Genomic DNA, 26,260 nt, shown 5'->3' with positions numbered 1-26,260 from the left:
GCCTTCCTACTCTTCAGTACCCCTTTCACCTGACTTGTGTCTCTCATCTTCAGGAGGTGATTAATTGTCTCAGTCACCATCCACAGGGCCCACCTCCTGACATTGTAGCCTCTCGGTGCCCAGGAGAATTGGAGAGAACTGAGAGGGGTTATGCAGTGGGACCGGGGCCCTTCCCTGTGACAGGGCATCATTTATCGGGGTGCAAAGACTGGCCCCTTGACTTCTGACTGCCTTTGCCCAGGCTATTGATGAGTTGGGGTGGGGTATCTGCACTCTGAGGGTTAGATGCTGTCGCTCCTGCCGGCTCACCCTCTCGGAAAATGATTTCACTTATAGTATTGTGCTTCCAGGAATAGTGCATGTGTGTGTGTGTGTGTGTGAGTGTGTCTGCGTGTGTGTGTGCGTGCCTGCCTGCCCACACATGCTTGTTCACATTGTGTGTATGTGGAAATCTGGGCAAGTCAAAACTTAGAGAAGAGTTGCCTCCTGTCTCTTGAATTTTCTAGAGAGATCACTTATTGTTACAGCTTTTGTGTCTACCCTCATCAACCCTTACTTTTTTTCTCGAGAGAGTCGATACTGCAGTCGGCCTGCTGGTGACTCAGTGTCTATTCCTGATTTCTGTTCCCTCATCCCTGTCTTCCAATCCCAATCATATTCCAGCTTGGTGCACTGTTCTCACTCCCGAGAAGCTGTCAAAAAGGAGTCCAGATGCTGTCTTCCGATGAATAGTACTCAATAACAAACCAATTGCATTTTAGTTGGGCAGTGCCCCATCCACCCTCAGTCCCTTCCAGCTAAAACCTTCCCACCTCCTACCATGTGTTTCTCAGTTTCTCTTTTTTGTTGGATTGTTCCACTGCACCTCCTCCTCACCTATTGCCTTTGGATTATAATGTAAAATTCTTTTACCATGTCAAGAAATTATTAAAAATACAGGTACTTTGACCTCTTTAAAAAATAAAACAACTATCCCCATGTATCAGGGATATACTGCAGCATTGCAGTGTAGTTCATCGATTTGCTCGAGTGGGCACCAGTAATGTCTTCATTGTGAGATTTATTGTTACTGTTCTTGGCATAACAAATGCACCATGGGTAGCTTGCCAGGCTCTCCGAGAGGGATGGAGAATCCAGGGATACACAGTGGATTAAAAGGCTTCACATTTGTCAGTTGGGAGTATTAATGTTTTAAAATTATAGAGGTTAAACAAGGGAAAAAATGCAAAACATGATTCTCTTGTTTGCATGCTGGCAAATGAGAACCCAGTGATCACCAAACATCAGTTTGATAAATAACCCAACCTATCCGAGATTGAAAGTGGATGAAAGACAGTCAACTTTAGCTAGTGATGAATATCAGTTTCTGTAAAGATAGACTGCATCTGCCTAGTGGTCTATTCTATTGCTAATCTGCGTGGCTTTGTTCATAGAATTGGAAAGAAACCAGAATATCATGTGAATCCAGGGATGAACTGCACAGAGAATTGAAGGTCAGAATATTAAGAATCACATCCAGTGATTCTAGCCTGAACTTTTCTTTCTAGACATGATCACTTTACTATCAAGCATTCTTACCTTCCTACTAATGGCAGAATTTGTTCTAGGAAATTTTGCCAATGGCTTCATCGTGCTGGTGAACTACAATGACTGGGTCAAGACACGAAAGTTCTCCTTAGCAGATCAAATGATCGTGGCTTTGGCCATCTCCAGGATTGGTTTTTTCTGTGTATTATTAATAGTTTGGTATACAGTGTTTTTTGATGTATCTTCATATAGTTTAGAAGTATTCATTTTTATTAGTATGACTTGGGTTGTAAGCTACCATTCTAGCATCTGGCTTGCAACCAGCCTTAGCATATTCTATTTGCTCAAGATCGCCAATTTTTCTAACCTCCTATTTCTTTACTTGAAGAGAAGAGTTAAAAGAGTAGTTCTCATAATACTCATGGGCAGTTTGGTGATTTTCATGTTTAATCTTCCACTGGCAATCTTGGATGAGAATGTGTGGGTCAATCAACATCGTGGGAACAGGACAGTGAGGAGCAAGAGGGAGAAAATTATTCGCCTTTCCAATATGTCTGTCTTCACTCTGACAACCTTCACAGCCTTCACGATGTCCCTGACTTCATTTGTGTTGCTGATTTTTTCCCTGTGGAAACATCTCAGGAACATGCAAGCAGAGGGCAAAGAATCCCAGGATCCCAGCACCGAGGTCCACATCAGAGCCATCAAAACGATGACTTCCTACCTCCTGCTGTTGGCTTGTTACTTTGTGTCTCTACTCATCCCAGTTTGGAGTTCTAACAGGATGCGGAACAGAACCATCCTCCTAGTCTTCCAGAGTTCTTTAGGACTGTATCCTTCAATCCACTCATTTTTCTTAATTTGGGGAAATAAGAAGCTGCAACAGTCTTTTCTTTCCTTTTTGTGTCAGCTGAGGTTGAGGCTGAAGGAAAGGAAGAGGACATTGTTTGCCTCATGTAGGAAACAAACTGATGAGTCTCCTACCTTATCTAGTTCTACTGCTTTCTCAATGCGTATATAAATGAGTCATCTTTAGATTTTTGACTATAAAAGTCTGTGACCTAAATTTATCACAGATGCTATAGATAATGTTTTGGATTAATGTTAGAAAAATTATAAGATCAATAGATCACTGAATCATTTGTTTTAGATAAGCAATCTAGTGTTTAAAAATATTTCTAATTCCTAAATAGGAATTTATCTGTATTTCACATACATGTCATGAACCTTATAGCTATAAAATTAACTTACATACGCATATCTACAAATTTACAACAATCTCATAAAACCATAACTCTTTTCTTTTGTAATTTGTACTACACACATCGATTTGCTCGAATGGGCACCAGTAACATCTCCATTGTGAGACTTGTTACTGTTTTTGGCATATCCAATGGGCCTCGGGTAGCTTGTCAGGCTCTGCCGTGCAGGCGGGATACTCTTGGTAGCTTGCTAGGCTCTCCGAGAGTGACGAACAAGTCGAACCTGGGTCAGCCCCGTGCAATGCAAACTCCCTATCCACTGTGTTATCGCTGCAGTCTATAGGTAACAATAAGAAATGTTATTACTACTGTTACTATTAGGCTTGGGGCCACACCTGTATTGCTCAGACATTACTCCCGGTTCTCTGCTCAGGAATTTATCTGGCTCTGTGCTCAGGAGTCATTTCTTGTGGTGCTCAGGGACCATATGTGGTGCTGGGGATTGAACTAAGGTCAATTGATGCAAGAGCAGAGCCCTACTTCTCTCATACTATACTGTCTCTCCTTTGGCCCCCAGAACTTTTATTGAGAGTATAAAATACGCACAATAAAAAGGTAGAAGTGATGAACTTACAGAAATTTTCTATGTGTACAACAAATTACTGAAGAATATTAGATTGTACAAGTATATGCATTATTAGAAAGGGATGAATTTCTTTAATAGGGATGAAGAAGAAAATAAGTCATTGGAACCCGTTTTCAATGCTATGTGTGTTTCTGAGCAATTAGATAAACCACATTTTCCGGTTTTGTTTTATACAAAGTCCACGTATTGGTGATAATTATTGGGGTCAGAGCAATAGTGCAGCAGGTAGGGTGCTTTTTGTACACGCTGGTCTGTGTTTAATTCCCCAGAACCCTATATCATCCCCTGAGCCCACCAGGAGTGGTCCCTGAAAGCAGAGCCAGGAGTCAGCCCTGAGCACAAGCAGGTGTGGCCCAAACATCCTTTCCAACAAGAAAGTCATATCTGATGTCAAGAATTATTTTTTGTGGGGCTGGAGCGATAGCACTGCGGGTAGGGCGTTGCCTTGCCGGTGATGGACCCAGGTTCGATTCCCAGCATCCCATATGATCCCCGAGCACCGACAGGAGTAATTCCTGAGTGCATGTGCCAGGAATATCCCCTGTGCATCACCAGGTGTGATGCAAAAAACAAAAAAAAGAATTATTTTTCTGTAAATTACCCTTATGACTGTGTTATCAGTCCTGTCCTCCATCTGACTAAATAATCTTCCTTGTGATTTTAAATAAAAATATTCAATTTGTCCCTACCTCCAAACAAGTTCATACAAAATTCAAAATATTTGACCATAATGTAATGATCAGTTTTTTGGTGCTACTATTGTATTTATGTTTGTATGATAACTAAAGGGAAGAAATACCTTTGCTTGCTGTCATATTACAATCTTGTAGAAAATGATACCTGTGTACATACATGACTGATAACAAGAAGAGGAAGGCCTAGTGAAATGAGAATTACCTTGCTCAGTGTCTTATGTTTCATGCCTTATTGAATATAGCGATAACACAGTGGGTAGGGGGTTTGCCTTGCACGGGGCCGACACAGGTTTGATTCCTCCGTCCCTCTCGAGAGCCCAGCAAGCTACCGAGAGTTTTCTGCTCGCATGGCAGAGCCTGGCAAGCTACTGGTGGCATACTTGATATGCCCAAAACAGAAACAAGTCTTGCAATGGAGACATTACTGGTGACCACTGGAGGAAACCAATGAGCAACAGTGAGACTGTGACTGTGTCCAATACCTAAATATGAGGGTAAATTATTTTTGCTTTTCATTTATTCACTTTTTACTTTTAATAACCTGTTTCTTTTTTTTTTTACTTTTACTAGCATTTATTTATTAATTTATTTTTTCTTTTTTTAAATTTTTTAATTAATTAATTTATTTTTAATTCGTGAATCACCGTGAGGGTACAGTTACAGATTTATACACTTTTGTGCTTATGCTTCCCTCATACAAAGTTCGGGAACACATCCCTTCACCAGTGCCCATTCTCCACCACCCGTAAACCCTTATTCACCCCATTTTTTGATGGGGTTGGATGTTTTCTTCTTGTAGAGTTCAACCAGTGCTTTATATACCATTGATATCAACCCCTTATCTGATGGGTATTGTGTAAATATCCTTTCCCATTCTGTGGATAGTCTTTGGATTCTGGTCACTGTATCTCTTGCGGTGCAGAAGCTTTTTAGTTTAATGTAGTCCCATTTGTTGATCTCTGTTTTTACTAGATTGCTTAGTTCCGTGTCACCTTTGAAGATACCTTTATCTTCAATATCGTGGAGGGTTTTGCCGACCTTGTCTTCAATGTACCTTATGGTTTGTGGTCTAATGTTGAGGTCTTTAATCCATTTTGATCTGACTTTTGTGCATGGTGTCAGGTCAAGGTCTAAACCCATTTTTTTTGCATGTGGTTGTCCAGTTGTGCCAGCACCATTTGTTAAAGAGGCTTTCCTTGCTCCACTTCACATCTCTTGCTCCCTTATCAAAGATTAGATGATCATACATTTGGGGTTGTGTGTAGGGATATTCCACCCTGTTCCATTGGTGTACGGCTCTGCCTTTGTTCCAGTACCATGCTGTTTTAATTGTTACTGCTTTGTAGTAGAGTTTGAGGTTGGGGAGGGTGATGCCTCCCATCATCTTTTTCCCAAGAATTGTTTTAGCTATCCGTGGGCGTTTAATAACCTGTTTCTTATCTCTCCCAGTGGAACATCAGTACTGTAATGTACAGGCATGGCTGTGTTTTCACTGCTGAATTCCTGAATTTCATAGACAACCCATAGAAACATTCTGCAAATTCTATTCTAATGACTAATTAAATTAACAAAAACTCTATGAGGACTGGAAAAGAGTAAAAATAGCTCGCATCACAAAATTTTAGGTTGCCTGTGTATATTTGTTCTGCTTCCCTATACTCAAGAATCACTTTAAAAACAGAACATACTTAAAGTTCCCATAACTGTATTAGACTACAAAGACAAAATATTGTTACAATAAGATCCTGACTCGAATACAGAGTAAATTAAATAATGCTTTTTTTCTAGGTAGACACTGATAGTCTGTGAAGCCTTCCCATGGCTGGTAGCCAGGAAACCGGGCTGATCAAAAATCTTCCATCTTCACCAAGTGGCATTCATAAGACTTGGCATCACTTCAGTGCCAGACAGTCTGGAGGCTAAGGACATGGAGGGGTGAGGGCGGGGATCTCCGGGGGACAAGTCTAATTGGTGCACAGATTCCTCACACCTGACTGCTCAATCCTTAGTCACAATGGCACAGGACATTTAGGGAAGCTGAGAAGCATCATCTTCCTGTAGCCCCGAAGAAGAGAAGAACATGGCATTTACAACATGGACCATAAAGACACTGAGTACTATTTATTTGCAATAGCAATAGATTATTGAGCAACAAAGGAAAGTTTTTCATTTGGAAGCACAATATTACTAGCCCTTTTCACTTGAATACTTTGTGCATATTCTTATTGCAGTCTTGAATTCCTGCTGGTTTTCTTTTATAGTTTTCTTGATTGAGGTTCTGTGGTTTGCAATAATGTTAATAATGGTTTCTCATGCACAGAATTCTACCATCATGGCCACTGTCACTCTGTGCTTCTTCATAATTCTCAAGAATTCAACTTCACGCTAAATGTTCCTGTTTTCCAATATAGACGATTCTCAAAAAACTAGAGGTTGAGCTCCCATTTGACCCAGCAATACCACTGCTGGGAATATATCCCAGAAAAGCCAAAAAGTATAGTCGAAATGACATCTGCACTTATATGTTCATCGCAGCACTGTTTACAATAGCCAGAATCTGGAAAAAACCCGAGTGCCCTAGAACAGATGACTGGTTGAAGAAACTCTGGTACATCTATACAATGGAATACTATGCAGTTGTTAGAAAGAATGAGGTCATGACGTTTGCATATAAGTGGATCAGCATGGAAAGTATTATGCTAAGTGAAATGAGTCAGAAAGAGAGAGACAGACATAGGAAGATTGCACTCATCTGTGGACTATAGAATAACAGACTATAAGACTAATACCCAAGAATAGTAGAAATAAGTACCAGGAGGTTGTCTCGATGGCTTGGAGGCTGGTCTCTCATTCTGGGCAACTCAGAGAAGGGAACACCAAGTAAAATGTGATTGGAGGTCATGTGGGGGAAAGATGATGCATGCCGAATATAGACTAGAGACTGAACACAATGGCCACTCAACACCTTTATTGCAAACCACAACACCTAATCAGAAAGAGAGAACAAAAGGGAATACCCTGCCATAGTGGCAGTGTGGGGTGGGGGGAGACAGGACTGGGGAGGGGGGAGAGGGATGTTGGGTTTACTTTTGGTAGAGAATGGGCACTGGTGAAAGGATGGGTTATCGAACTTTGTAAGGGAGAAACATGAGCACAAATATGTATAAATCTGTAACTGTACCCTCATGTTGACTCACTAATTAAAAATAAACTATTAAATTAAAACAAATAAATGTTCCTGTTTTCATCATGTCATTATTGATTACATATTGTAGTTTTTTATTCATCCTGCAGAAGGCAGGGCATTCACCTTGCATGCGGCTAACCCGGATTTGGTTCCTCTGCCACTCTCAGAGAGCCCTGCAAGTTACTGAGAGTATCTCGCCTGCATGACAGAGCCTGGCAAGCTACCCGTGGTGTATTCGGTATGCCAAAAACAGTAACCAGTCTCACAATGGAGACGTTACTGGTGCCCGCCTGAGCAAATCAATGAGCAACAGGATGACAGTGATATAGTGATACATGCAAGTCAGTAAAAACTGAGCATAGGCAAATATATGCATATGTATTAAAATTTCTTATTTGTAAATTTAAATTTTCATGAGACATCATGACATCTTGAGTAGTGCTATATAGTAGAAGGCTTTGAATCTTACTTTCAACCTCACACATTATATTCAAAGGTGGAACTTTCAGGTTAAGTGGAGGCTTCAGATAAAAGAATGAAGCCACAAAGTAATGTATAGTACTAAGGTAAGTAGTACAACAAATAAAATTAATTGCAAGTAATTACAATAGACCTTAAAAGAAGAGAAAGTATATGTGAAACATTTGGAGAAAGGCCAAGTGGGTGAAACTTGTGGGTGAAGTCCAAGGATACAAACATTCCATTGTGTCTGGAAACTCTTAGTGTTGTCGCTTACTGTTGGGGAAAAAGGAGTGTAGTAAGCCCTGAGCTCCACCAACAATGGTCCCCCCCAAAAAATATTGTTTGTCGAAGAAATATGTTATTAAAGGATTTAACATTCCACCTCAAAGTCTGTGTTCTTGTTACTTTCCTTTCAAACTTTTCCCAGTTTGTAAGGAAAGTAAGTAAACCTTACTTAGTTTCCTTGCTTTCCATTGAGCTCTTTCTCCCAAGAAAAATCAGCTCTTCCTGGTTCCTCTTTAAAACTGGGGCTGGTCTCTGCTCTGTCTAGTTTACCTGAGAGGACACTCCAGACATCCCACCCCCAACCTCAGAAGGCTTTACCGCAGGAATCTGTTCTATTCACCTCATGATTGGCCATAATCCAGTGAGAGAATAGATGAGAAAAAGGAAAAACAAACAAAACAGAAACAGAAAAAAAAAAAAAAGAAACCCTATCCAAATAAAAGCCCTTCTTTACCCCAGTAATGCCGGCAGGGCATTTTTTCATTTTCCTCTTAACTAGGGAGTGGAAATACTTCCAGGTTCTCTCAGTGCTGAGACATGGACAGACAGTGTTGGAAAATGCCAATGAGGAAATCATAAGCAAACTGGCAAGAAAGCTGGGGCAGAGAGAAGGAGAGGACAGAACACTTATCTCTGAGGCATTTCAAATTCTGCAGACCTCCACCAAGATGGCAGCTCCCTGATGTCTTCCCAGAGGGAGACTTGCCTTACTGTGTGCAGCTTTGGGGGGGACGGTTTACCTCCCATGGGAGTTGCTCAGCACCCACCTCCCTCCCCTCCTTAGCTCTAGGGAACTAGGCAAGGTTGTTCAGGCCCTTCTGTTTGGTCACCAAAATGGTCAGCTTAAATGAGTTATTTTTCTCCTTCAGATAAGAGAAAGAGCATTATTTCTTTTCTTTTCTTTTCTTTTCTTTTCTTTTCTTTTCTTTTCTTTTCTTTTCTTTTCTTTTCTTTTCTTTTCTTTTCTTTTCTTTTCTTTTCATTCCTTTCCTTGTCTTTTCTTTCATTTTCTTCTCTTCTCTTCTCTTCTCTTCTCTTCTCTTCTCTTCTCTTCTCTTCTCTTCTCTTCTCTTCTCTTCTCTTCTCTTCTCTTCTCTTCTCTTCTCTTCTCTTCTCTTCTCTTCTCTTTTTTCTTTTTTTAATTGAATCACCGTGAGATACAGTTACATAGCTTTCATGTTTGAGTTTCAGTCATACAATGATTGAACACCCATCTCTCCACATTGTAAAATTTCCACCACTAATGTCCGCAGTATCCCCCTGCCCCATCCCACTCCTCCCCCTGCTTCTGTGGCAGACAATTTACCTCATACTCCCTCGATACTTTGGTGCATTATGGTTTGCAATGTAGGTACTGAGAGCTATCACATTTGGTCCTTTATCTACTTTCAGCACACATCTCCCATCCCGAAGGATCTCTCCAACCATCACTGACTTAGTGATCCCTTCTATATCCCAGCTGCCTTCATCCAAACCTCATGAGACAGGCTTCCAACTATGGGGCAATATTCCTGGCCCTTGTTTCTACCGTCCTTAGGTGTCAGTCTCATATTATCTTATTTTATATTCCACAAATGAGTGCAGTTCTATATATGTCACTCTTTTTCTGACCCATTTCCCATAGCATGATATGAAAGTGCTTTATTACGGAGTTTTCTTGGTCACCCCAAGAAAGAAGTGAAATGGAGGGCATTCTGTAGCTCCTTCCCCCTTTAACACAGATTTCAGGTTTATGTGCTTTGGAAGGATATCTTCAAAACAGGAGAAATTTTACATTTTCGGTAAGTTAGGAAGAGACAAAAATCTTTACTTTTGGGTGGGTTGATGCTAATTCCACATTTTAGCTGATCCAAGACAGCAATTATACCTTAGGCACCAGAGGTGGGATGCATCTCAGATGTGAGTAATTTGCAGTCCTTGAGAGAAGAATGTAGCATTTGTGGCTACTCTCCCCTCTCTGAGTGTGTGTCTAACTTCTAGCAAATGGTTTTACTTAGATACCTGGGCTACCCTTCAGGCTATACCTGCACTAATGTTCTTTAGTGGTTGCCTTTGACAGGGAAATTTGATTCTGTTTTCATAATTCTGATATTACAGTGAAAAAAAATAGGTCACGCATTTACTGGGAGTGAACATAATCTGCTCTAGCGGGCACCAGTTATGTCTCCATTGTGAGATTTGTTGCTACTGTTTTTGGCATATCAAATACACCACGGGTAGCTTGCCAGGCTCTGCCATGCAGGTGGGGTACTTTCGGTAGCTTGCCAGGCTCTCCGAGAGGGATGGAGAATCCAGGGATACACAGTGGATTAAAAGAACTTCACATTTGTCAGTTGGGAGTATCAATGTTTTAAAATTATAGAGGTTAAATAAGGGAAAAAATGCAAAACATCATTCTCTTGTTTGCATGCCGGCAAATGAGAACCCAGTGATCATCAAACATCAGTTTGTTGCATAGCCCAACCTATCCGAGATTGAAAGTGGATGAAAGATAGTCATCTTGAGCTAGTGGTGAATCTGTAAAGAAGACTGAATCTGCCTAATGGTCTATTCTATTGCTAATCTGCATGGCTTTGTTCACAGAATTTGAAAAAAAAAAACCAGAATATCATGCGAATCCAGGGATGAACTGCACAGAGAATTGAAGGTCAGAATATTAAGAATCACATCCAGTGATTCTAGCCTGGACTTTTCTTTCTAGACATGATCACTTTACTATCAAGCATTCTTACCTTCCTAGTAATGGCAGAATTTGTTCTAGGAAATTTTGCCAATGGCTTCATCGTGCTGGTGAACTACAATGACTGGGTCAAGACACGAAAGTTCTCCTTAGCAGATCAAATGATCGTAGCTTTGGCCATCTCCAGGATTGGTTTTCTCTGTGTATTTTTAATAGTTTGGTATGCATTGTTTTTTGATGTATCTTCATATAGTTTAGAAGTATTCATTATTATGAAGGTGGCTTGGTTTGTAAGCTACCATTCTAGCATGTGGCTTGCAACCAGCCTTAGCATATTCTATTTGCTCAAGATCGCCAATTTCTCTAGCCTCCTATTTCTTTACTTGAAGAGGAGAGTTAAAAGAGTAGTTCTCATAATACTCATGGGAAGTTTGGTGTTTTTCATGTTTAATCTTCTCCTGTCAATCTTGGATGAGAATGAGTGGGTGAGTCAACATCGTGGGAACAGGACAGTGAGGAACAAGAGGGAGAAAATTATTCACCTTTCCAATATGTCTGTCTTCACTCTGACAACCTTCACAGCCTTTGTGATGTCCCTGACTTCGTTTGTTCTGCTGATTTTTTCCCTGTGGAAACATCTCAGGAACATGCAAGCAGAGGGCAAAGAATCGCAGGATCCCAGCACCGAGGTCCACATCAGAGCCATCAAAACGATGACTTCCTACCTCCTGCTGTCGGCTTGTTACTTTGTGTCTCTACTCATCTCAGTTTGGAGTTCTAACAGGATGCGGAACAGAACCGTCCTCCATGTCTTGCAGAGTTATTTAGGACTGTATCCTTCAATCCACTCATTTTTCTTAATTTGGGGAAATAAGAAGCTGCAACAGTCTTTCCTTTCCTTTTTGTGTCAGCTGAGGTTGAGGCTGACAGAAAGGAAAAGGACATTGTTTGCCTCAGGCAGAAAACAAACTGATGAATCTCCTACCCTGTCTAGTCCTACTGCTTTTTCAATGTGAATATAATGAGTCAATTATAGATGTTTAACTATAAAAGTGTGTGACCTAAATTTATCACAGATGCTATAGATAATGTTTAGGATTAATTTTAGAAAAAATATAAGATTATTATACCACTGAATAATTTATTTCAGATAAAAATTCTAGTGTTTAAAAAATTTCTAATTCCTAATTCATATGTATTTCACATACATATCATGTACCTTATAGCTATAAAATTAACTTACGTATGCATGTCTAAGAACTTACAACAATCTCATAAAATTGTAACTTTTTCCCTTTCTTGGTAATTTGTCGTACACACATTTTGCTTTTACCATTAATGTGATCCTCAGTCTTTTGATGAACATAGACAAATTTAAAATCATGCAATTAGTATATGTTTGGGATGAGAAATATTTCACGATAAATTATTTCTTAAGGGTTTATAGGTAATAACAATAACTGTTATCACTATTATTACTATTAGGTTTGTTGCCACACCTGTAATGCTCAAACATTATTCCTGGTTCTTTACTCAGGGCTCATATGGCTGTGTGCTCAGGAATCATTTCTTGTGGTACTCAGGGGACCGTACATGGTGCTGGGGATTGAACCCAGGTCAATTGATGTGAGACCAGTGCCATACTCCTCACCATGCTATACGATCTCTCTGGCCCCCACAACTATTATTGAGAGTATAAGATATACACAATAAAAATGTTAGGCGTGCCGAACTTACAGAATTTTTTTTTTCTTTTTGGGTCACACCCGGCAATACACAGGGGTTACTTCTGGCTCTGCACTCAGGAATTACCCCTGGTCGTGCTCAGGGGACCATATGGAATGCTGGGATTCGAACCCTGGTCGGCCGCATGTAAGGCAAACGCCCTACCCGCTGTGCTATCGCTCCAGCCCCTACAGAAATTTTTTATGTGTACAACAAATTACTGAAGAATATTAGATTGTACAAGTATGTGCATTGTTAGAAAAGGATGAATTTTTTAAATAGGGATGCAGAAGAAAGTAAGCAATTCAAACCGTTCCAAATGCTCCTGTGTGTTTCTAAGCAATTAGATAAGTCACTTCTTCCAGTTTTGTTTTTTACAAAGTCCATGTATTGTTGAAAATTATTGGGGCCAGAGCGATAGTACAGCAAGTAAGGTGTTTTTGTACACACTAGCCTGTGTTTGATCCCCAGCACCCTGTATTATCCTCTGAGCCCACCAGGAATTATCCGGAAAGCAGAGCCAGGAGTAAGCCCTGAGCACCAGCAGGTGTGTCCCAAATGAAATGAAAGTTATATCTGATGTCAAGAATTATTATTATTATTATTATTTTTTAATTTATTTTATTGAATCACCAAGTGGAAAGTTACAAAGTTCTCAGGCTTATATCTCAGTTACACAATGCTCAAACACCCATCCCTTCACCAGTGCCCATATTCCACCACCAATAAAAACAAAAACAAAAGCAAAAACAAAACAAACAAACAACAACAAAAAAAGTATATATCCCACCCCTCACCCCCCAACCCACCCTGTACGTGAGTGATAATTTCACTTCCTTTTCTCTTTACCTTGATTACATTCCAGATTTCAACACATAACTCACTATTGTTGTTAGAGTCTCAAAACAGACTCACTATTTTTGTTGGAATTTATCCCCTAAGAATACAGCTCTATTAACAGGGAAATGTTTGATAATAAGTTTTCCACTGATGAGAATGAAGAGATAAAATGTCTCTTCATTCATAAACGGCCGCGCGGTTTACAATTTCTGTATTATAGTAATTAAGTCCGCCAAGATTTAAGTTTGAAAATGAATCATTTCCCTTCCTGGAGCAGCATGTAGCCAAAGTTAGTTCACAGTCTCCATACATGGGTGCAAGCACTTGCTGGAACCCCAATTCCTAAAGCTGTCTCTGGTTCCAGCTCGTTCCACATCCACCGGCTCTGCAGAGGCATGGGCACCCGGGCCGAAAACCCGGCCGGCCGGAGCCGAGCACAGGCCCCGGCTCTCAAGAATTATTTTTTCTGAACTGCCTTTATGACTGATTTATCAATCATGTTCCTTTTTACCTGACTAAATAGTCTTTCTTTTGATATTGAATAAAAGTATTTAATTTTTCCCTACTTCAAAAAAGTTCAAGAACTCTAAATATTAGAACACATAATGTAATGCTCGTTCTTCTTGTACTAATATAGTATTTATTATGTTTTTATGATAACTAAAGGGAATACCTTTACTTGTGGTCATATTACAATCTTGTGGAAAATAATACTTGTGTGAATACATCACTAATAAAGCTGGAGCGATAGCACAGTGGGTACAGTGGGTAGGCTGTTTGTGTTGCACACAGCCAATCCGGGTTCAATTCCTCCGTCCATCTCGAGAGCCTGCAAGCTACCAAGAGAGTATCTAGCCCGCATGGCAGTGCCTGGTAAGCTACCCGTGGTGTATTTGATATGCCAAAAGCAGCAACAATAAGTCTCACAATGGAGATGTTACTGGTGCCGGCTTGAGCAAATCGATGAGCAAAGGGATGACAGTGACAGTCACAGTGTAAGGAGAATTTCCTTGCTCAATGCTTTTTGTTATATATTTTATTTACTATTATTTTCATCAACATCTAAACTTGAAGGCAAACTATTTTTGCTTTTTATGTATTCATTTTTCATTGTAATCACCTGTCTCCTGTCTCTCCCAATGGAACACCAGCACAGAAATGTAAAGAATTCCTGAGTTTCACAGACAACCCACAAGAAAACTTGTGCAAATTATATTCTAAGTAAATTAATAAAAACTCTTTGAGGGCTGGAAAACAGCTAACATAGCTTGCATCACAGAATCTTTGGCTGCCTGTGTATTCTTGTTCTGTTTCCTTATACTCATGGACCCTTTTTTAAAAAGAGCATACTTTAACTTCCCATAACTGCATTAGACTGCATAGACAAAATATTGTTAGAGCTGGATCCTGACTCAAATACAGAATAAATTAAATAATGCTTTTTCTGAAAAGATACTGATAGTCTGTGAAGTCTTCCCATGGCTGGTAGCTAGGAAACTGGGCTGATCAAAAATCTTCCATCTTCACCAAGTGGCATTCATAAGACTAGGAATCACTTCAGTGCCAGACAGTCTGGAGGCTAAGGACATGGAGGCGTGAGGGTGGGGAGGGTGGGGAGCTCTGGGGGACAAGTCTAATTGGTGCACAGATTCCTCACACCTGACTGCTCAATCTTTAGTCACAATGGCACAAGACATTTAGGGAAGTTGAGAAGTATAGTCTTCCTGTAGCCCCAAAGAAGAGAAGAGCATGACATTTACAACATGGACCGTCAGGACACTGAATACTATTTATTTGCAATAGCAATAGATTATTGAACAACAAGGGAAATAATCTATTGGGGTTGATAGCAACTGTTTCCGGTGTTTTTCACTTGGAGGCACGATATTGCTAGTTCTTATCATTTTAATACTTTTTGCATATTCTTCTTGTGGTCTTGAATTCCTCCTGTGTTTGTTTTATAATTTTCTTGTTCGAGATTCTGTGGTTTACAATACCATTAATAATGGTTTCTCAAGCACATAATTCCATCATCACACCAATGCCACTCTGTGTTTCTTCATAGATTCTCAAGAATCCAAGTTCATGCTAAATGTTCCTATTTTTGTCATGTCGTTATTGATTACATATTGTAATTTTTTTTTTTGCTTTTTGGGTCACACCTGGCGATGCACAGGGGTTACTCCTGGATGTGCAGTCAGGAATCACCCCTGGCGGTGCTCAGGGGACCATGTGGGATGCTGGGAATCGAACCCGAGTCAGCAAGGCAAAGGCCCTACCTGCTGTGCTATTGCTTCAGCCCCAACATATTGTAATTTTTATACCTCATGTATGTTATTAAAAACTGAGGATAGGCAAATGTAAATAGAAATATTAAAATTTCTTGAGATTTTAATTAATTTTCACGAGACACTGATATCTTGATTAGTGCTACTTAGTAGAAGGCTTTGAATCTTCCTTCTTCCACCTCATACATTATATTCAAAGGTGGAACTTTCAGGTTAAATGGAGGCTTCAGATAAAAGAATGAAACCACAAAGTAATGTATAGTACTAATATTAGCAATACAAGCTAATTGTAATTAATTGCAGGTAATTACAATAGACCTTAAAAGAAGAGCAAAGATGTGTGAAACATTTGGGGAAAGGCCATGTGGGTGAAACTTATGGGTTGAGTCCAAGAATACAAACATTCAATTTGTGTCTGGAAACTCTTAGTGTTTTATTGTTGGGGAGAAAGGAGTGTAGTAAGCCCTGAGCACCACCAGGAATGGTCCTCCCAAAAATGTTGATTGTTGAAATAATATGTAATTAAAGGATTTTAACATTTCGCCTGAAAGCTTGTGTTCTTCTTGTGTTTGGGATCAATAACAATTTTTTTTTTGTCTTTAGGTTTCCCTACTGTTCCTCTGGGCTCTTTCTCCCAAGAAGAAACAGCTCTTCCTGGTTCCTCTTTTAACTGGGGCTGGTCTCTGCTCTGTCTAGTTTACCTGAGAGGACACTCCAGACATCCCACCCCCAACCTCAGAAGGCTTTACCGCAGGAATCTGTTCTATTTACCTTATGATTGGCCACAATCCATTGAAGAAAGAGATGAGAAAAAGGAAAAACAAACAAAACAGAAACAAAAACCCCTAACTAAATAAAAGTGCCTTCTTTACCCTCAAGTAATGCGGGAAGGGTATTTTTTCCATTTTCCTCTTAACTAGGGAGTGGAAATGCTTCCAGGTTCTCTCAGTGCTGAGACATGGACAGACAGTGTTGGAAAATGCCAATGAGGAAATCATAAGCAAACTGGAAAGAAAGCTGGGGCAGAGAGAAGGAGAGGACAGAACACTTATCTCTGAGGCATTTAAAATTCTGCAGACCTCCACCAAGATGGCAGCTCCCTGATGTCTTCCCAGAGGGAGACTTGCCTTACTGTGTGCAGCTTTGGGGGGATGGTTTACCTCTCATGGGAGTTGATCAGTGCCCAACTTCCCCCCTCCTCAGCTCTAGGCAACTAGGCAAGCTTGTTCGACCCTTTTGTGTGATCACCAAAATGGTCAACTTAAATGAATTATTTCTCTCCCTTGTATAAAAGAAAGAGCTTATTTCCTCCCCTCTCCTCCCTTCGCCTCCCCTTCACTCCTTTCCTCTCCTTTCTTTTCTTTTCTTTTCTTTTCTTTTCTTTTCTTTTCTTTTCTTTTCTTTTCTTTTCTTTTCTTTTCTTTTCTATTCTTTTCTTTTCTTTTCTTTTCTTTTCTTTTCTTTTCTTTTCTTTTCTTTTCTTTTCTTTTCATTAAATCACCATGAGATATAATTACAAAGCTTTCATGTTTGAGTTTCAGTCATGCAATGATTGAACACCTATTCCTCCACTTGTGCATATTTTCCACCACCAATGATCCTGGAATCCCCCTCATCACAACCCTCCCCCTGCCTCTATGGCAGACAATCTCCCCCATACTCTCTCTCTACTTTTGGGCATTATGACTTGCAATATTAAGAGGCTAAGAAGCTTTCACGTTTGGTCCTTTATCTACTTTCAGCATACATCTCCCATCCTGAAGGATCTCTCCAACCATCATTGATTTAGTGATCCCTTCTCTATTCCAGCTGCCTTCTCCCCCAGCTCATGAGGCAGACATATAGCACTGTCCTATTGTTTATCAATTTGCTTGAGCGGGCACCAGTGATGTCTCCATTGTGAGACTTGTTGTTACTGTTTTTGGCATATCGAATATGCCACAGGTAGTTTGCTTTGGAACAACATTCTTGGCCCTTGTCTCTATTGTCCATGGGGGTCAGGCTCATATTATGTTATTTTATTTTATATTACACAAATGAGTGCAGTCATTTTATGTATGTCCTTCTCTTTCTGACTCATTTCACTTAGCATAATATGAAAGAGCTTTATTTCAGAATTTTCTGGGCCACCCTATGAAAGAAGTGAAATAGAGGGCATTCCGTAGATTCTTCCCCATTTAATGCAGATTTCAGGTTTATATGCTTTGGAGGAATACACATCTTCAAAACAGGAGAAATTTTACATCTTCAGTAGGTTGGGAAGAGATAAAAATTTTTACTTTTGGGTGAGTTGCTAATAATTTCACTGATTCAAGACAGCACTTACACATTGGGCATCTACAGGTGGGATACATCCTAGGTGTGAATAATACACAGTTCTTGAGAGAAGAATATAACATTTGTGTCTATTCTCCCCTCTCTGAGTATGTGTCTAGCTAGCAAATGCACTTACTTAAATACCTTGCTTCTCTTCAGGCTACACCTGCACTAGTGTTGTTACGTGTTTGCTTGTGTGTAAAATTTTTATGCTTTAAAAATAAAAGAATTTTGTTTTTCTACCATATGCTAAAAGAATGAAAGTTCCAGATCCTTCCTATTCTTTGAAACAGGTCATTTCACAGAAGAGGCTGGAATAATTAATTGGGTGGGGCTATCTCAGCCCCTCTATGCTTAAGGAAAATATTTCTTTTGTACAAAAGAAAAAGCCTATGGAAGAAATCATCTTGTCAGATTAAAATATTTCTTTTACATCTATGAGGGGCATAATTTAATCTCATCTAGAGAATCATGTTCCCTGAACATTTCAGTGGTAGGGACTAGTTCCCAGGCTATGCAGACCAAGTGGAATCAGGTTCTGGGTATCCACACATGCAGGAGCTCCTGCTGATGTTGCAAGTTATTATGTCAGAATGTCTCACTAGCAAGCTTGTGAGTTCATAAGAGTGCGGGTGCTGCAACCACGTGTGTGTGTTCAGTGGCCAAGGGCTGCCTCACATCCTCCCCAGCAGAGAGATAGAGAAATGGGGGGACCACAACCTGATGATGAAAGCATCCCATTTAATGTGGTACTGCTAGCATACTTATAGGATATCTCAGGGAGGTTAAGGTATAGGACCGAGGTGTGATTGATCATTTACAGACATAAAACGTCTGGAAATTCCCTTGGGGAGATGAAATGCAAGGAGACACTGTCCAGGGACATCTACATTGCTTTTGTCTTTCTCTCTAGTTGCATATGTTATTAATACTTGCAGTTGTTTGGATAAACACAGTAAGAAACAAAAATCCCAACACTTAGTTCTCTGGGCTCTGAGAGCAAGTAAGGCTTTTACCGTAAACCCCAGACTAAATCTCTTCAGGCCAGTTCAGCTTGTCCTTCCCCAGAAGGTTCTGTCTCTTAAGTCATAACAGCTTGCATCAAGATGATGCATTAATGCTTTCTAGACTGTCCCATTTCGATGCTGAAGTAGCTTTGCCACTCACCCCGGGTCCACCCGAGTCCCCAGCAGGACCTCCCTCTTGGGGTGTTAGGAACTATAGCAACTGGAGCCTGAGTCAAGTAATTATGATGGATGCCCAGGAGTAGATATATTTCAATCAACTCCCAAATATTAGGAGCACAGCATTAATGGACTTTCTGTGTTTAACCAAAGAATCCTTGCTTGATAGTAAAATATAAAAGGAAATAGAAAAGCAGGTACAAATATACAGCACTTCAAATACAAAGAACTACAAGTACAAAGTTCAGAATTACCTGAGAGTTTTGGCTTATAAGTAATCAAGACTGACTTGGGGAACTGAGACAATGAGAGGTAAAACACAAAGGCAAAGTTAAAGATAAACATTAAGTAAATTAGGGATGCTAGCAAGAGCACGGTAAGCTTCTCTGGAGGAAGAAACAGGGCAATTCCCTGATGAAGCTAAAACACTTAGTGTGCTGTTCAACACAAGCTCATGGTGGATTACAGAGGAGGGTAGCAGTATTCTCTCTCTTGTGACTAACTCCGCCGCTCACCCCACTGGCAACAAGACTCCAGTGGCATCCTTTATTATCTGGGAGAAAAGCAAAGACTTGAACTTGTTATAATACCAAACTAATATGTGTCAACAGCAATCATAATTCATTTTTTAAATTTGGATAAAAAGGAGAGCACTCTGTGTATGTGTGTGTGTGAGAGAGAGTGTGTGTGTGTATGGCAGGGGTTGGGTGAGTGGGGAACAGCACAGAAGTTAAGGTGCATTCCTGTCACATGCTGAATTAGATCCCTGGCACCACATGGTCTCCTGAGTATCACTGGGTGTATCCTGCAAGACCCAGAGCACGTCCTGGGTGCACTGCAAGATCTAAGCAACACTGCATTCTTGGGCAGGCCCGTTTTTTCAAGTTAATTTTTTAATTGAATCACCATGAGATGGAGTTACAAAGTTTTCGTGATTGAATTTCAGTCATAAAACAAGTGAACACCCATCCCTCCACAGCTGTAGTTTCTACCACCAGTGTCCCCTGTATCCCTCCTGTCACCCCAACTCTGCCCCACCCTCTGCCTCTATGGCAGACAATTTCCTTCTTACTCTCTACTTTTGGGCATTAGGTTTGCAATGGAGATACTCAGAGGCCATCATGTTTGGTCCTTTATTACTTTCAGCACACATTTCCCACCCTGAGCGATCCCTCCAACCATCATTGACTTAGTGATCCCTTCTCTATCCCAACCGCCTTCTCCCCTAGCTCATGAGGGAGGCTTCCAATGGTGGAACAATCCTCCTGGCCCTTGTCTCTACTGTCCTTGGGTGTTTGTTTCATACTACGTTATTTTACATTCCACAAATGAGTGCAGTCATTCTATGTCTTGGGCAGGCCCTTGCATTGAATTCTCTATGTATGGCTGAGAGAGGCCCTGGGTTCCCTTAGCTGCACGGAGAAATTCCTTCTCACTGTCCCTGTGCTCCGCCTCCCACACACACCAAAATGTAAGAAATTTAAACAGATGTTCAGGGCTTTTCTCTTGAAGTCAGAAGAATGTATTTTGTTAGTTGAAATACAGATTTTAGGTTTAAAGAACTTTGACAAGTAGGATACCTTCAGGGAAAGGAAAGAGATTTACATTTGAAGTGAGTTATGAAAAGGCAAAGTATATTTTGGCCTGCTCCTGGTAATTCCAACTTAAGGCTGGTCCAAAACTACGGTTACATGTTGGGGGTCTGAATAAGATGTCTTCTATTGGGGAATGAAGTCAATCTTCAGATAATAGTTTAACGTTCATAGATAAGCTGAAAGGGCTGAGTTGTTTCAAATTGCTCTATCAAAATGGCTTCACAAGAAATGGCATGGTTAATTGGGTGAAGATTATTTCAGTTGTTATATCCTTAATGAAAACAAGTTTTTTTGTGTGTGTGTATGTGGGAGTAAGTTGATCTTTTATAAGAACCTATCCATACCTGCCATATTTACATATACACGAACATGCATATATGAATAAATATTTCATATATATTTCACATATGAGATACCATCATAGAACACCTTGTATATTAATTTTCTCCTTCAAAATTTTACTCAATGGATCCTTTTAGCATGACTTAAGCAAAATTTTCTTTTTCTTGCTTTTTTCTTTTGGGGCCACATCTGACTGTGCTCAGGGCTTACCCCTGGCACGGAGCTCAGAAATCACTCCTGGAAGAGTTTGGGAACCGTAAAGGATTCTGGGAATTGAACCGAGGTCAGCTGCATGCAAGGCAAGTGCCCTAACTGCTGTATTCTCTCTGCCCCCAACAAAGTTTTCTAAAAGTAATCTGACAAGGTTTTCATTTGGAGGAAATGTCTTGACTCTCTAATACTTGTTCTTAACAAGAGTTTTGGCAACAAGAAGGAAAAGCTGTAATGGAATGGTGAATGTAATACAAGGTACAATGAAATATGAGTAAATAAACATCATGGAAGGGAGAACAATAGTTTTTGAATAAAGGATAAATTCAAAGTTAGATTATGAAAGGCGTTATAAGTGCAGAATTTAAGTATAACATGCTATAATAAATATAAGCATATAAGTTGCAGTCATATTATTAACTTTTGGAAAAACCTGAAGTATTGGAACTTTTTAGACACTTTATAAGATTACAAATCGATAAAAACAATAATAGCAACAGTATGAAAGTATGTGACTTAGACAAAGATGTATATAGGATCTATGAAAGTTTTTCTGTTTTATATGTGCATTCTATCTATCTCTAAATGTTGCTTATAGATATTTTGTGCTAGGATCTTTAAGCAAAAATGTGGGCATTATTTTTGATCTGTAAATGAATATGATAAGGCGTGGAAATATCCATCAAAGATCAAGTGAATAAAGATATCACTGTCATCCCATTGCTCATCGATTTGTTCGAGTGGGCACCAGTAACGTCTCTCATTGAGAGACTTATTGTTACTGTTTTTGGCATATCCAATATGCGCGGGTAGCTTGCCAGGCTCTGCCGCGCGGGCTCGATACTTTCGGCAGCTTGCTGGGCTCTCCAAGGGGGGGCGGAGGAATAGAACTCCTGTTGGCCTTGTGAAAGGCGAAAGCCCGACCGCTGGGCTATCGCTCCAGCCCTGAATGAAGATATCAGTTGGATAAACATGTAGATGACATATTAACAAAATAGTGCATGAGTGAAAATAAACAAATGATACCTATTCCTTATTAGAGAAAAAACCAGGAAATCTGTCTAAATATAGCATAAATAACTCAGTGTAATGTTTGGATATGATCATTTTTATGAGGTAAACCTTGCTATAATAACCAGATGTTGGCGAGATTGTATAAGGATTAAGCTCCTTTTCTTACTGTGGTCAATTCAGGTTCAATCCCTGATACTACAGATGATCCCTTGAGCACTTCCAGGAGTGATCCCTGAGCACAGATCTGAGAATAAGTGCTGAGCACTACAGAATGTAGCCTCTAAAAAAAACCAAGCAAAACATGAAGAAACAACCCATATTTCACTGGAGTCGGTAAAAACGCAAATAAGCAGGTGTTACTAGTTTGCTTATGATGCTATGAAAATTTGAAAGTGATCATATTATAGTAATAGAGCATATGAGCATATCCAAATCAATGCAAAATGAACCCCACCAAGGTACTCTTTGTTTGAAATAACTTTTATAAAGTATTTCATTCTCAAAACATCTACTGGTATTCAAATGAATTGGTGGGGTATAGATTTCCTTAAGTCAGTTCTTAACAATATTTTGATTCAAGGCAGTCAAAAATAATTCAATCAGGATTATATCTTATAAGACAAAAAGATTTCATGAGTAGGAAAGATTTTTTAATGGCTACCTTTAGATACACATGAATGCAATGGCCAAACCCAGAAATATGCCTCAAAAACTAACATACTGATTCTCAGCTTTTAAGCAGAGGCTCCCAAACTAAATTGCTACAAGTCCCTTTCAGAAAAAAAAATTACTCAGATCTCTCCTGGAATTCCATATTACTTAAGTGAACAGAGATAGAACCCCCAATTACATAGTAGTAGATGGACTCTACTACCATCCACCTGGACCTTTCCACTGCCCTTTTTAGAAAATGCCATAGTAAAATGAATTATATTAAAAGCTATGTCTCTTATGACTCCAGTTTGCATCTAACATAGGTAGATCCCTAATGAACTTGTTATCTCAATTATACTAAATGGCATTCTCAATCTGCAGGTACTATAATGATCCTTATGCCAATGAATAATGTTGAAAAGTAAGAAGAATCAAGGTGACAGAAGAAATAGAATTTTCCGATGTGCTGGGAGGTTGTGGATTCTCCAGCTGTAATCACAGAGCTCTTTTTCAGCAGGAGAGCCAGAAACAGTGAAGGAAGTGAGATGGTGGAAACATCCATCAGGATTATGTAGTTGATGGTTTCAAAGAATAAAGGGAATCTTGGAAAGACTGTGAGCCACCTGCAAAAGGTGTAAAGGGGAAAGAGTGGATTCTGCCCTAAATTGCCAGTACATTGTATGAATGTCTATGAAGGTGAGACTTATTTTATACTGATGATCTCCAGAACTGTATAATGTTTGTTATACAGTTTGTTAGGATTGACCCACAAACCAATCAATTTGTGTTTGTTACAACAGAATCAGGAAAAATGGTTATTAAAGATCCACTGTACTCTTTATTGTAGACCTCTTACATATTTATTAACTATTCAAATACATGATTTATGGTCTTTGTATAAGCTATTCCTGAAAAGCATCTATTAAATTTTGCATAGTTGTGTTTTTATGTTTCAGAGAATGAAAACTAGCATAAGTTGATATGTAATATATCATAGATATAGATATATGTAATAAATTATACTGCAATGAACTGGCTCACGTGTTTCTGCAGGTTGAGAAATTGTGTGATTTGCAAACTGAAAAATCCATGAGTGATGGTGAGTTTTCTGTCCTTATTTTCATGCTTGAGGATCACAAGAACGTATGCCAAAAATATCAGTTTAGTTTGAGTCTGGTTGAGGAGAAAACCCAGATCAGGTTGAAGACAGTCTGGTAACAGAGAAAGTGAATTCTCATTTACTCAGTCTTTTTGTTGTTCTCTGACCTTCAGTGATTTGGTTGAGGCCCCTCCACAATGCAGTGAGCATTCTGTACTACTCAGTCATCTGACTCACTGTTATTCTCATTCAGCATCCTCACTGCAGGTACTTCTGGTGTAACTTTTAGCCTAGTATTTGGACCGCCTTGTGGGCCAATTAAGCTGACACATGAAACCAATGTCCACAAGTCTAATCAGAGAAAACTGGCACAATACACATATTTTAAAATAATATCTGACTTCATATAAAGTAATTATTTTCCCCAACATTTTGTGATTATCCTGTTAACCCCTTCTCCAGAAGAGGAGGGAATATTTATGAGTGGTGCTTACTTTTCTTGATATTCTGACATTGGAGCTCAAGTTATAAAATGAGTAATGCCTGAATACTATGATACAAATGGATCTCATTTGTGTTTTAAAATATGAAAGTAAGAGGGAGGAAATCAAGGTAATTGCTTCATATGTATACTGAAAAAAATAATACAAAATTAGAACTGTAAAAAAATAAAAAACTAGGAACTTATTCTAACATTGAACTAGAAAATATTTAGGAGATAAAAGTCAGTTAAAAAAGGAAATAAAACTGAATATTTACATATAAAAATCTAGAATCTAGCAGGGATATACATGTTCTTTAATTATTTTTATATTATAAAAGATTTAAATATTTTGTCTTAGTAATTAATATATAAATATTAAAATGACCCAGAAGGTTTCTTCACATGAAGTTAAAAAAGGAATTCATAATACTAGCCAAGCTTCATCAACAATCCAGACAATCCTTTTACTGTCAACATACTGAGTTTTCGATTTTACTAAATAACAAATAAAGTTGATGAACGTAAATGATGGAGAGGTCGCAGAAGAAAATATGCAAAGCATCAAAGAGAGTATGTCTTCATTTGCATGATTGCTAAACAAAACTTTGGCATTTACATAATTCAAAGTTACGAAATATTACAGCATACAGTTAGGGCATAGAGCATATGAACAGAATGAATTCAGGATATTTGGAAAGTAAGAGCCTTTTTCAAATAGATAGAAACAAGCTCTCTGTGAGAACACCCTTGTGATTTCTGGTTGACTGTCTCACAGAATGTAAAAGAACCAAGAATTTCATGCACGCTCAACTACACATAGACTAAGGTCAGATCAGCAAAGATTCATAACCTTGGGATACTGAGGATAATAGACTTTCTTTTTCTTCCCAAGCATGATAACTCTAAAACCAAGCCTTCCTTACATTCTTTTCATGACAGAATTTGTTCTAGGAAACTTTGCCAACGTCTTCATAGTGCTGGTGAATTGCATTGACTACATCAAGAAGCAAAAGATTTCTTTAGTGGATCAAATGTTCACAGGTCTGGCACTCTCCAGAATTGCTCTGCTCTGGGTAATACTAATAAGTTGGTTTACAATATGGCTTGATAAAACTGCATATAATTTAGAAGCAGATACTGTTGTTTATATTGTCTGGGCAATAAGTAGCCATTGTAGTATTTGGCTTGCTACTAGCCTTAGTGTTTTCTATTTGCTCAAGATAGCCCGTATTTCTAGCCTTCTATTTGCTTATTTTAAAAACAGAGTAAATAGAACAGTTCCCCTAATACTCCTTGGAAGTTTTCCCTCTTTGGTTTTTCATCTAGTGGTGGCAAACACAAGTCACAAGGTATGGATGAATGAATACAATGGAAATATGACTTGGGAGAACATAAGGAAAGATATTGTGTACTTTTCTAGTATACTTGCCCTCATCATAGCAAACTTCATACCCTTTGCTATGTCCTTTATATCTTTTGTGCTGTTACTCTTTTCGCTGTGGAAACATCTCAAGAAGATGCAGCTCAATGACAAAGGATGCCAAGACCACAGCACGAAGGTCCACATCAGAGCCATGCAAACAGTCATCTCCTTTCTTTTGCTACTTGTCAGTTACTTTGTGGCTTTAATCATTATGTTCTTGGGTACAGCAGTGCTATCAAACGGATCCATTATCTCCTATTGCCAGACTCTTCTGGGACTCTATCCTTCAGGACACTCAGTTATCCTGATTTGGGGGAACAAGAAAATGAACCTGGCCTTTCTGGCGTTTTTGCGGCAGCTGAAGTTCCTGCTGAAAGTGGGAAGGTGTGTGTGTTCACGTAG

At 39.3% G+C, this 26,260-nt stretch overlaps 2 protein-coding genes across 2 annotated transcripts; both read left to right on the top strand.

Annotated features, from left to right (window-relative positions):
- Nucleotides 1–1,549: 1,549 nt before the first annotated feature.
- On the top strand, nucleotides 1,550–2,548 carry LOC129399100 (taste receptor type 2 member 19-like). Its single transcript, XM_055117977.1, has one exon. The coding sequence runs from the start codon at nucleotides 1,550–1,552 to the stop codon at nucleotides 2,546–2,548; it is 999 nt and encodes a 332-aa protein (XP_054973952.1).
- Nucleotides 2,549–10,746: 8,198 nt separating this feature from the next.
- LOC101549908 (taste receptor type 2 member 50-like) lies at nucleotides 10,747–11,700 on the top strand. The gene has a single exon (XM_004611395.2). The coding sequence runs from the start codon at nucleotides 10,747–10,749 to the stop codon at nucleotides 11,698–11,700; it is 954 nt and encodes a 317-aa protein (XP_004611452.2).
- The last annotated feature ends 14,560 nt before the right edge of the window (nucleotides 11,701–26,260 follow it).

The sequence above is a fragment of the Sorex araneus genome, chromosome 10, assembly GCF_027595985.1.
Source record: "Sorex araneus isolate mSorAra2 chromosome 10, mSorAra2.pri, whole genome shotgun sequence".
Taxonomy (NCBI): domain Eukaryota; kingdom Metazoa; phylum Chordata; class Mammalia; order Eulipotyphla; family Soricidae; genus Sorex; species Sorex araneus.
The sequence above is the reverse complement of the archived record's forward strand: the minus strand, read 5'-3'. Positions and strand labels throughout refer to the sequence as shown.

Coding starts and splice junctions, on each gene's coding strand:
- LOC129399100 (XM_055117977.1), top strand. CDS start 1,550: ATGATCACTTTACTATCAAGCATTCTTACCTTCCTACTAATGGCAGAA.
- LOC101549908 (XM_004611395.2), top strand. CDS start 10,747: ATGGCAGAATTTGTTCTAGGAAATTTTGCCAATGGCTTCATCGTGCTG.